Raw genomic sequence first — 12285 nt, forward strand, 5'->3', positions numbered from 1 at the left:
AGCTAGCGCAGTTGGCTAAGAACTCGAGATCTCGAATTCAAAACCTAGTTGCTTTGCATTTCTAATTAAGTTCATACTGTTCCAAACGACTCGGATTGCGCTCCCTGATTATTTTCTTTATACCAAAGAAACCATCCCTCAAAGCCATGATCCTTCAACAGCATTCAATGAAACGACCAACCATCAAACGTCTTCAAACAACTTAACACTACTTAACAGGACGACGCCAAACGCAGCGCGCATATCAAATTTCCGATCAACAAAGGATTATTCTCAGAACACATATCAGATTAGTAACAGACTCAGACAACAATACAATTAGGTCCTCTGTGCATGCCCGGCCCCATCTTGATCGATACATCATATCCTCAAGGGCCTTCTAGCAATTAATAGATAGAAGAGAACTTGTAGCTAGACAATAAGACGAGAGTCATGAAACTCGAAAAGGCTTAAGCTACTAAGTAAAGAATCCCAGGTGTGAGTAAAAAATGTACCTTGATGAGGGGCAGAGCATTAGCAGATTGAAGGGCGGTGAACGGTCCCACAACCATCACATACATACCTGAGATTGTAGATTACAGAGATGATCTTAATCTTCGTCGTTAAAGATATATATATATATATATATATATATATATATATATAGGGGGGGGGTGTGTGTGTGTGGAGAGGGGAAGGCCTCCCTCTCCTCTCCTAGCTGTATGGCTAAGGGGAGAGGGAGGGGGAAGATTTCTTCTTTTTTTTATCCTTTATTATAGTAGAATGGAAAAAATTTGAGTAATTGTTTGAGGGATACGCATGAGTGTGCTGAGAGATTTGTGGGATTGGACTAGAGATATTTTGGAAAGTCGGTTAAGAGTTTAAAATTCGAAATCAAATTTTGATTCCGGCTGTTGAGAGAGATATTTTCTAGTTGGTTGGGGGTTCAAAATTTCAAAGTTGAATTCCAACATAATATTTTTAAAGTTTAAAATTGAATTTTGGGATGTGGATGTGATTGGTCGAGGAATGGGTTAAGAGATATTTTTAGGATTCAAAAATTCGAAATCGAGTTTTGAATGGAGTAAGGATATGTATGAGGTTGTTAGATTTTTAATTGGATGGGGATTTAGAAATTCAAAATTGAATTTGAGCATAATTTTTAAAATTTAAAATTGAATTTTCGAATGTGGGTGTAGATGTGGGCTGTCATCCCGCGGATTGGGCTAAGTCCAAATCAATTGGGCCCACTTTGATGGAGCCTGTTGGGCATAAATAATAATATTCGTTGAGCTGAAATGTGGCCCGAATTATTAGATAGACATAAACATTCAGTGGCCTTTCATGAGGCCCATAAGTTTATGTTCATGTGTAACCTACCAAGAGGGCCTGAATTTGCAAAAAAAAAATTTGTTGGGCCCGAATTTCTCCTATATTTAAAAATTTTCTAGGCTCATACGAGGCCTATTAAAATTAAAAATATATAGGCCATAATTTATTTCATATAGAACCCAAGAAATTTAATAAGCCCGAGTCAATATTAAGAGCCAACCATAATCTTTCCCCTTCTTTAATTTGTTATTTAATTTCTTTTTACACCAACACATACCTCACTGCTAATATGTATCCATTCTTAGCTTATAAATTTCAAGTAGATCTATGAGATGACAATACTTTTTCCCTTTGGGCATTATTCAGTATCCTGCAGCCTTTAATATCAACGGGGTGTCACCGATATAGCCGAAACTGAAACAATGTGCTGAACTAATATGCGGCTTTAGATTCAAAACTGCAGTTCTAGTCAAATTCAAATTGAGGCAGCTTGAAGCATGTTATACTAGAAGGTAATTTTGAGATATCTATATATGGTTCTTCTTACTGTTCTTATTGCTCTGCCTGATCTGGACAATTAAACTCCACATACTAGACCATCCAAATTTATAAGAAGTATATTGCTTATCACACAATCAGATATTATAAACCTAGCTAATTAAGGCTTGTTTAGCTGGGCGGTGCGGTGAGCTAGCCCCGCATCGCCAGCTTCACTACTGAAGCTCTGATTTAGAGCTTCTGCATATGTTGAGACATGAATTTCGCCATTGCGTGGTGCAATGCTTTATGCTTGGACAATCATGCGTTGCAACGCACAATCTCATGAGCCAAAAAGGCCCTATGATTGCTCTTAGTACTTAGATAATACAGTTTGAAGGAAACAGGTATATTCTTGGAGCAGAAACTACATGCCAAATACCTAGCAGTGAAACCCAATGGGGGATCGGTTTGATCTGGATTATTGGAAGGAAAAACTGCAACAAAATCCCATTTCAATTCAAATAAAGAGTTTCTTTTACCCGCTTGATTAAATTTCGTTAAATTGGGGGGTTGGGACTCTGCATATATTTATGATATAGATGCACAGGCAAAGCTACAATATGAAGTGCAAAAATTGAGGATAAACATCCAGATGCTGCATGCATCTTGCATGATCAGATAGGCTTTACCTAACTATATGCGAACATGTGCTTATAAAATGCATTTGGTTGGAACGAATATGCTTCACATTCGGCTTTTCATGTGCAGCAAATACAACTTCACATAACAAGAAATGTTCAAAGTGTAGGAGGCAAAAATAATTTAAGCTTAATTACTGTAATATCAAATCCAGAGTCTAAATATTGGAATATTTTGTCTTATGGAGCTTATTATCACTAACTTTCATCTGATAACTAGCACTCTATCAGATTTTCTTCCTCTAATTAGTGATAGTGATACGACACATTGGCTTGTCATTCACTTTCAATTTTTATGAGATTATATATATATATATATATCTCAAATTTACTAAGTCGAAGATGAATAGGCACAATTTACATGGTTCGAAACAATCAACCAAAATATAAATAGCATATGCAACGAATTATAATTTTCAAAATGAAGTAATTAATTTACCAGGGAAGGTTGTCATTCATCTCCAACTTCTCACCAACCGAGCACTCTACCACTCAAATAAATGTGCAGTAGGAGCATGGCACTGATCTTATCACAATGCCCATTCCTTAAAGCAAAATACGCGCGAAATAGAAGAAAATAAGCCCAACAAGCTTAGTCCTTCACTTTCACATGCTTTCCCCCCTTCATTCCAAATTTGTCACGTTACAAGCCTTTGAAGCCTCAAACTTCTTAGCATGAAGCAAGCTATCTCCTCCCTCTCTCTCTCTCTCTCTCTCTCTCTCTCTCTCTCTCTCTCTCTCTATAAAAACATACACAGCCCATGAATCAACACTATACCTCCCATAGTACTACTATTATCTTTTGTTTCTCCTACAAGCATGAGAAGAGCTTGCTATTCCTTTTATCTTTGTCTTTCTCTTCTGCTGTTCTTCTTCGTGAGTGATGTAGCGTCTGTGCCGCTCTCGACGAGCTCGCGGTGGATTGTGGACAAGGAGGGCAGGCGGGTAAAGCTGGCTTGTGTGAACTGGCCATCGCATCTTGAGCCGATGCTTGCAGAGGGGCTCGGGAAGCAAACATTGGATACCATAACAAAGAGGGTTGGTAGCATGGGATTCAACTGTGTGAGGCTCACCTGGGCTACCTTCATGGTGACCAACGAGTCCTTGTCGTCGCTCACCGTCCAGCAGTCCTTGGAGGCTCTCAACCTCTCTGAGTCCATTGGCGCAATACAAGTCAATAATCCTTCTTTGCTGAATCTCACACTTATCCAAGCATTCGAGGTGAGGTTTACTTTTTCTTAATAAATTAAGACTCATGACTCTGTTATCAGATGTATAAAGAGATGAGGATTCTGCTTGATAACCAGGGAAACCATTGAACCATTTGGAACGTATAATACATACCATTAAAATATCACATCTACACTTCATTATACAGCGGAAAGTCCAGTACAAAAGTAGTATAGTAATAATTGGAAGTTAAAATAGGGCCCGTTTGGATATTCGAGCAACTTGTGCAGATCTAGGACTTCCCTTTTGATCACTTGCAAGGCACGGGCAATCATGATTTGTTAGTTAATAAAATGCATTCCAAGAAAATTACTAGGAGGGACAATTTCTTTCATAATTGCAATCTAAAGTGTTTTCTTCTATTGTTTGCAAGGTGCTGGCAATCATGATTTATCGGGATATATTCTACATTCACCTTCTAAGTTAATTCATCTTGCTCCGATAAAATCGCTGAGAGGATGTAATATGCATTGTAGATATTTAGTCATCACCTACAAATTGTTGAGTATAAAATATAAGAATACTTTCTCCGGTAGCTTTAGCTTTTGGACATTAGCCGAAGTTTCACATTTTTAAGATGGTATGGTATCATAATAAAAGGTCTTGTTCTAACTCTGACAGGCTCCTAGCTTTATTTAATTTTTCCCATTTACTTAAGTCCGCAAGCCTGCAGTGATTTTCTTGTTCTAATTATATGTCGACATGCTTGTTTGAGTTTTGTAGGCTGTGGTGTCCAGCCTACGCGATAACAACGTAATGGTGATATTGGACAACCACATAAGCAAGCCAGGGTGGTGTTGCAGCAACAGTGACGGGAATGGTTTCTTTGGGGACAAGTACTTTGATCCTGATGTATGGATCCAGGGGCTAACAAAAATGGCCACAATGTTTAACGGAACCTCCAATGTAGTTGGCATGAGCCTAAGGAATGAGTTGAGGGGACCCAAACAAAACGTCGACGATTGGTACAGGTATCAACTCTGTACTTTTGATCGTTCAAGTTTTCTTCTATGTTACTACATATTCTATTGATATATATGCACAAAATCAACTAGCATTCTTCTTTTAAATAATATCTAATGATAATATTGTGTGCTAATGTTGTAACCATGCACTATGATACAGTGAAATTTAAAGTTCAAGAGGCAGTATATTGTGTGCTAATGTTGTAACCATTATTTTACAACATAGGAGGAAACGTGTTTCAAAGCGCTTTTAAATTTTTTTGGCCCTTTCAAAATATGAAATGGGTTGTATTTACTTGACATTACAATTTCAAAGGAAGTCTTTGGTAACAAAATCGACATATAGGTTGTTTTATCTTGAGGAAGGTTTTTATGCTTTTACTACTAGCCAACTGGATTTTTGAATTGAAGTGAGATCCCCACTGATCCTGAATTGGCCTGGCCCCCGGAGGATCTAGTCTAGAGATCAGTCAGGAAAATTACCCTTTTTCTAGTTGATGAAGAAAGAACATCAGTTAGAGCCCAGAGACATGTTGCATTTGAATTGTCGACTCCAGATGCATCATGATATGGTAGATTAGGTTCGAATAATAATATTGATCGTAAAACTACTTAATTTCACGAGACATTTTTCTTGAGAAACGCCGCTTCCTACCGTCAGGTCAGGTGTCAGATATCATTGATCTGCTAGAATCATAAAGCACTGTGAAATAATATTGAAGGATATGGAAGGGATGTAGTTGATATTATTGTTATTCCAATTAATATATAATATGTACAAAAGAAATTCTACTTGTAGATACATGCAGAAGGGCGCAGAGGCAGTACATGCGGGGAATCCAGACGTGCTCGTGATCCTCTCCGGCATGAGCTTCGACAACGACCTCAGCTTCCTCACCCGCAGTCCGGTCAACGTCAGCTTCTCTAACAAGCTGGTGTTCGAGCTGCACTGGTATAGCTTCTCGGACGGCGAGGCATGGCGCAGCGGGAACGCCAACGACGTGTGCGGGAGAATAACGGGGAACGTCGAAAGGAAGGCCGGGTTTCTACTGGATGGGGGGTCCCCGCTTCTTCTGAGCGAGTTCGGAGTCGATAACAGAGGAGGGAATGCCAACGACGACCGGTATTTCGGGTGCGTGGCGGGGGTGTTGGCTGACTGGGACTTGGACTGGGCGCTGTGGACCCTGCAGGGGAGCTACTACTTGCGACAGGGGGTGTTCGGGTTGGACGAGGTGTATGGGGTCTTGGGTTGGGATTGGTGCAAGGACCGGAATACTAGCGCGCTGAGCAGGATTCAAGCATTACAGCCGCCGTTTCAAGGTACGTACGTATTTGCCTACCGTGCGGACGTAGCTTTGGCTTATGATGAAATAATTTTTCTCGAGTTTTCTTTCTTTTTTTGTGTGTGTTTTTTTCAAAGTTTTCTTGAGGTGATAAGTTTTAATAAGGTCTTCCTCCATACTTAAAATACCTAGTTCTTGTAAATCTGCTACCATTTGTCATAATTAGTGAGTTCAGTTGTATAATATAATGAAGATTACCTTTTAGTTAAACAAAGAAAAAAAATACAAATTAGTATTAAGAGTTCACATGTGAATAATATCACATAAGATAATTATAAGAGATTAAACGAATTAACATATGTACCGGTGGATCCAAATCTAATAAGTTTTTAAGTTTTTAGATTGAATGAATTTTATTAGATACGTCGTATTCTTGGGCTCACCTAATAAGCTTAGGCCTTTAGGTTGAATGAGTTTTATTAAATATATCACGTTCTTAGACTTATGTGGTTTTGGACTGGGCCCAAAACTGTCCAACAAGTGGTATCAGGGTCAATAGTTTGACGATTCTGAATTACTCGTCTACATTGTATGGTGTGATCGAATTAGTGGCTCCTACGAATATGATAGGCTTATGGAGTAGAGTCTTGGAATTCGATCTAACGGTTTTGGTACACTTTAAAGAATTAGGTCCGAAAGGTGCAGATTAGACACACGGGCTTAGATGGTTAGTACGTTTAATACAGATAGGCCTATGAGGCACAGGTCAGGTGCGTAGGCATGGGTGAATTTTTCTAAATAGTGCGGATTATAACACATGAATTCGGATAAATGGGTTTGCAGTGACTCGCAAAAAAGAACTTGAATGACATGTCGTGGAGAAGAGTGGAAAAAATGTGATCAGTGCAATGCCCAAAGAATAAAAGATTGAGTTCGTGGGGAAGTTGATTGGATCACTTGTGAAATAAAAAGAATATTAAGAGTTCATATGTGAATAGTCCCACATCATCAGATAATTATAAGAGAGTAAAACGAGTGATATATACTAGTAGGCCCAAACCTAAAAAGCTTAGGCTTTTGGGTTGGATAAGTTCCATTAGATATTATTTTACATCCTTCAACTCATGTGGGGTTGGGCTGGACGGAAAACTCCCCAAAAATAAGAAGGTTTTCTTTCTTCTTCTTGCAAATTTAGATATAGTGAATTTACCGACACCGACATTTTGGCACCACCTAGTAATATTTGCTTGCATCTGCGGCACGAACTGTGCTAGCTGCATAACACTTATTGATTATAAGGATCATGCCATCTTTAATCATATGCCAACGGCATATATAGGCCGTGCCAGGCACCACAGTCCTTGGTAAGACCTATGCCGTTGAATCATACTAATACATGATTGTCGTTTCGTCAGTCCATTATGTTCACTCTACAGTCTACACTTAACGGAGGCACGCATGACATTAATACTTACATGTATATCAATCTATAATATTACTCCTCATAATATTTCCTCCTCACACGATCGATAACCTATAATATTTGCAGGGCCTGGTGTTTCTAATCTGCCTCCTTACACGATAATCTTCCACCCGTCGACTGGGCTCTGCGTACTAAAGAAATCGTTGATGGAGCCAACACTGGAGTTAGGCCCCTGCAACAACACCGAGGCGTGGACCTACACATCCCAGCACGCTCTAATGCTGAAGGACACCCTCCTATGCTTGAAAGCCGAAGGCAGCGGGAAGCCGGCGAAGCTGGGGATAGTCTGCACTGACTCTAGCTCAAAGTGGGAGCTGATCTCCGACTCCAAGATGCACATCTCGTCTTGTAACAATGGTGCTGCAGGCAGCTTATGCCTGGATGTCGGCACCGACGGCAGGAGTATCGTGACGAACCCATGCGAGTGCCTAAGCCGGCGGCAAGATTGCGACCCCGAGAGCCAGTGGTTCAGGCTTGTGAGCAGCACCCGGAGCATCGCTAGCCGGATCCCTCTTCGGCAGCTCCCGCACCAATTCAGGAGATGGAAAATCATGTAGAAGTTGTTCACTGCATATATATTGATGTTTTATTATTATGTTTTCTTTTGTGGCTTGTTTGCAGCAGTACTGCCATATTCAACATCAAAAGAAATGGCATTTCTGATGCACAGTTGGGCATTTGTATGAAATTCCATGTTGTAACATTCCAATAATTCCATATCAGATAAGAGCTAAATGTTATATAGGACAAAATATTACAATACGAGTGTGGTGGAAGTCTCTTTTTAAACGCATAGTAGCTACCACCTCAAGAATCTGTAATTTTGGTCTATATCTGTTATCGGCTTTGGACCTTATGAGGACAGGAGTTCTACTGTGGATCTATTGAGAATATAAGAGAGTGGGGACTTTGTTGGAAAATCTTTCCGATCTTTTATTACAATATTCTTTAAAAACCAATTCGAAAATTTAGCTACAAGTTTCGAAATATTCCGAGAAAGAAATTAAATAACAAATACTATAAAGAAAAGATTTAGATAAGGCCTATGGATCGAGGCGTGCAGAGCACTGTCCTAGAAGCGAAATTGCTCCTCCACGTGCGAGGCTTCCCAGCAATTACTCCTAGCGATACAACGATCACGTTCCATCCCGTCGGCACGCTTCCAAGGTGGCGCAAGATAAACCCAAACAGCTTCAGATCCAGCAAAAAAAAACTCGGCGAAAACTCAGAAAGTAGGAAAAGACGAGACGCTTTAGGTATGCTCGGGTTATTATTTAACTCGTACAACCTCGCCCCATATTTATAATCTAGGCGAGAATCTTGCTACAATGCATTAAATTCATGTAGAACAAGATAAGTCTAATATTATACGAATAAAGATCAGGATTAGGATAAAGATAAATATAAGGATTAAAATAAAGATAAAATCGAAAAAATAAAATAAAATAAACCGGGTGTATGAACCACGCACGCCGCCACCGCAGGCCAGGCTCGTGCTCGTGCCGTGCGTGCATGTATTTAAACGAGAGCATTACTCTCATTTTCTTCCAAGAAACTAGCTTTAGAACAAGGGAATATATAAACAACAAACACCCTTTTGGTTTCCAATGTGGGATTAAACATCACACATGAAAATTTTAGTTGGGCTCCCCAAGCGGCCCATTAATAATTATTGGGCTCTTAAGAGGCCTTAACAAGTTTTAAATCATAACAAACTTGAAATAAAGAAAGTAAATAAACTTAACAAGTTTTAAAATCCAATATTCCCCCACATGATTTAAAACTTGAAATAAAGAAAGTAAATAAACTGAAATTCAAAATAAATCAAAAGAATGTTGGATCTTTTATACCATGTATACGGTAAATGTACCTTTCAAGTTTGAACCTTCACTTAGTGCTTGTCAATATACATCCGAGGGCACAATGGTGGACTACGCCTTGAACCAAGACCGGTGAATCAAATTTCCACGAACAACACATATTGTACAGCTGTTTAGGTTCTAAGCGGGTGAGCACTTTTATGGCTATGCGCTAGTATCGCTTCGTGTGTGTTTTAGGGAACCGCCCTCTTCCCATAGTCGCGGCCTAACGACTCCACACATATAGTAGGTCCTCAAAGGGTATCTGCAAGATCACACCCTACCTTATAGGTCTTGAATCCATTCAGAACCAATGCCCTTCCTATCCATTTGCAGATATGAGCACTGTTGCCATAGGGATGAGGATATAAAAACAGTGCTTCTCACAGCTACCTGTTCGACTTGTTTCTACCTATCGAACCTGCAACAGGTTGGCTTGCCGTCGCCGTTAACTTCTATTGTGGGCTAAGCCCCATCCCCCTCGACGATTCTAGGATCACTGTCCTAGATAATCCTTTCGTAAGCTGATCAACCAAATTTTTTGTAGATTTCACAAATTCCAATCTAATCACGTTTTTCTTCAAATTTTGCCGAATGAACTTATATCTCACTTTCATGAATCTATTCATTTTCGTCTCCAAATTCTCTTGGGCATACTTATCTATGGCAGCTCTACAATCACAATTGTTGGGATCAAAAAAATTTTAAAATTTAAAATTCAAATTGAGAACACAGAAGGAAGGTAATAAAATAAATGGGGAATGATTATGCTTGCCTTAGGTGACCAACCATGAAAGAAGAAAGAAAATAAAATAATATGGTTACCATATTTTTAAAATTTTTTGAATTATTTCCCAAAGTGAATAGGTCCTAATATCACTATAAATTGGACCATGAGATTCAAAAACGAAATCTCTTGGAGGGGGAGAGAAAAAAAATAAAAAAAATAAAAAGAAAAAAAAGAAAAAAAAAAAGGGGCACCTCCCTCTCTCTCTGGATCGGACAGAGAGAGAGGGAGGGGTTTGGTGAACCCTCTCTCAAATCAAAGAAAAAAAAAAAGAAAAAGAAAAAAGAAAGCAAAAGAAAAGACAACAAAAAAAAAAAACTAGAGAGTGAAGGCATGGCGACGGCGACGACGATGGTGGCGGCAGCGGCGACGGCGGTGCTGTGACGACTTCGACAACGACAATGGCGCACGAGGAGGCCTCGTGGCCTCTTTCTTCTTCTTCTCTGATGACGGTAGATTAGTGTGTACGTGCAAACGTATAGTAGCGATTTATTTGTCAGTTTGATCAACACGACCGTCTTCGTGATAGGTTGACCCGATCAAATCCGGCATTGAATTGTTACTATATCGTGCGTGCGTATTCACTAAACGTCTGTCTTCCCAACATTGACGAAAGATCTACATGAGCGTGCGAATGACATTACAACGAACCTCCAACCGATTTGATTGTGCGGCCGTCTTCGTGATAGGCTCGACATGCTCAAATCTCTAAAAAAAATGATAATAAAATAAAATAAGATAATGAAATAAATATTTGGATCGCCGTCTTCGTGATAGGCTAGATCCAATTTGACATAAACCGGGTCGCCGTCTTCGTGATAGGCTTGACCCGAGTTCGGATCAATTAAACCGGGTCGCCGTCTTCGTGATAGGCTTGACCCGAGTTCGGATCAATTAAACCGGGTCGCCGTCTTCGTGATAGGCTTGACCCGAGTTCGGCTAATTAAACCGGGTCGCCGACTTCGTGATAGGCTTGACCCGAGTTCGGCTAATTAAACCGGGTCACCGTCTTCGTAATAGGCTTGACCCGGGCGAACCAAATCATAATGACAAATTAAATCGAATGATAAGCCGATCTAGTCTAATCAATGAGTCTAATTGAACCATTAAAGACATTAACTGAACCAAATCAAACTACAAGCTAGTTTGACTTGAACCAAACCATGAAGGATCCAATCCGAACTAAAATGGGTCCGATCCGAATCAAACCGAATCCTGTCTAAACTGAACAGAACAGGACCAAGGTGAATCTGATCTGAACTAAACCGAACCGGATCGGAACCGAATCAAATCATAAAGGATTCGACTTGAACCAAAGTGGATCCGATCTGAACAGAACCAAACCAGATTCGGTTCGAACCAAATCATAAAGGATTCGACTTAAACCGAAGTGGATCCAATCCAAACCGAACTAGGAAGCATTCGACTCGAACTGAAGTGGAGCCTATTCGAACCAAACCATAAGGGATTCAACTTGAAATGAAGCGGATCCGATCCGAACTGAACCGAATCGGATCCGGTTTGAAGCAAGCCACAAAAGATTCAACTTGATCCGAAGTGGACCGAACTTGAACCGAACCAGAAAGGAGTCAACTTGATCCGAAGTGGATTCGACTTGAACCGAACCAGAAAGGAGTCAACTTGATCCGAAGTGGATCCGACTTGAACCGAACCAGAAAGGAGTCAACTTGAACAGAAGAGGATCCAATCCAAACCAAACTAGGAAGAATTCGACTCGAACCGAAGCGGGTCCGATCTGAACCAAACCAAATGGATTCAACTTGATCCGAAGTGGATTCGATCTGAACCGAACCACAAAGGATTCGACTCAAACTGAAATGGATTCGATTCGAACCGAGCCACAAAGGATTCGACTTGAACCAAAGTGGATCCGATCCAAACCGAACCAAAAGGATTCGACTCGAATCAAAGTGGGTCCAACCTGGACTGAACCTTAAAGGATCCGATTCCAACTGAAGTGCGCCCGATCCGAATCAAACCACCAAGGATTTGACTCGAACTGAAATGGACCCAATCCGAACTGAACCAAAGCATAAAGGACCCACTTTGATTCGACTCGAATCAAAGTGGGTCCAACCTGGACTGAACCTTAAAGGATCCGATTCCAACTGAAGTGCGCCCGATCCGAATCAAACCACCAAGGATTTGACTCGAATTGAAATGGACCC

The 12285-nt window shown here is 40.3% G+C and overlaps 1 protein-coding gene across 1 annotated transcript; it reads left to right on the forward strand.

Moving 5' to 3' along the window:
- Positions 3229-8344, forward strand: LOC109726256. The gene is made up of 4 exons (XM_020255765.1): positions 3229-3710; positions 4443-4690; positions 5484-6004; positions 7517-8344. Exons 1-4 carry the CDS (start codon positions 3309-3311, stop codon positions 8005-8007), a joined length of 1662 nt encoding a protein of 553 aa, XP_020111354.1. The 5' UTR covers positions 3229-3308; the 3' UTR covers positions 8008-8344.

The sequence above is a fragment of the Ananas comosus genome, linkage group 21, assembly GCF_001540865.1.
Source record: "Ananas comosus cultivar F153 linkage group 21, ASM154086v1, whole genome shotgun sequence".
Classification (NCBI taxonomy): Eukaryota; Viridiplantae; Streptophyta; class Magnoliopsida; order Poales; family Bromeliaceae; genus Ananas; species Ananas comosus.

Coding starts and splice junctions, on each gene's coding strand:
- LOC109726256 (XM_020255765.1), top strand. CDS start 3,309: ATGAGAAGAGCTTGCTATTCCTTTTATCTTTGTCTTTCTCTTCTGCTG. Junction 3,711..4,442: donor CACTTATCCAAGCATTCGAG/GTGAGGTTTACT, acceptor TGAGTTTTGTAG/GCTGTGGTGTCCAGCCTACG. Junction 4,691..5,483: donor AACGTCGACGATTGGTACAG/GTATCAACTCTG, acceptor TTCTACTTGTAG/ATACATGCAGAAGGGCGCAG.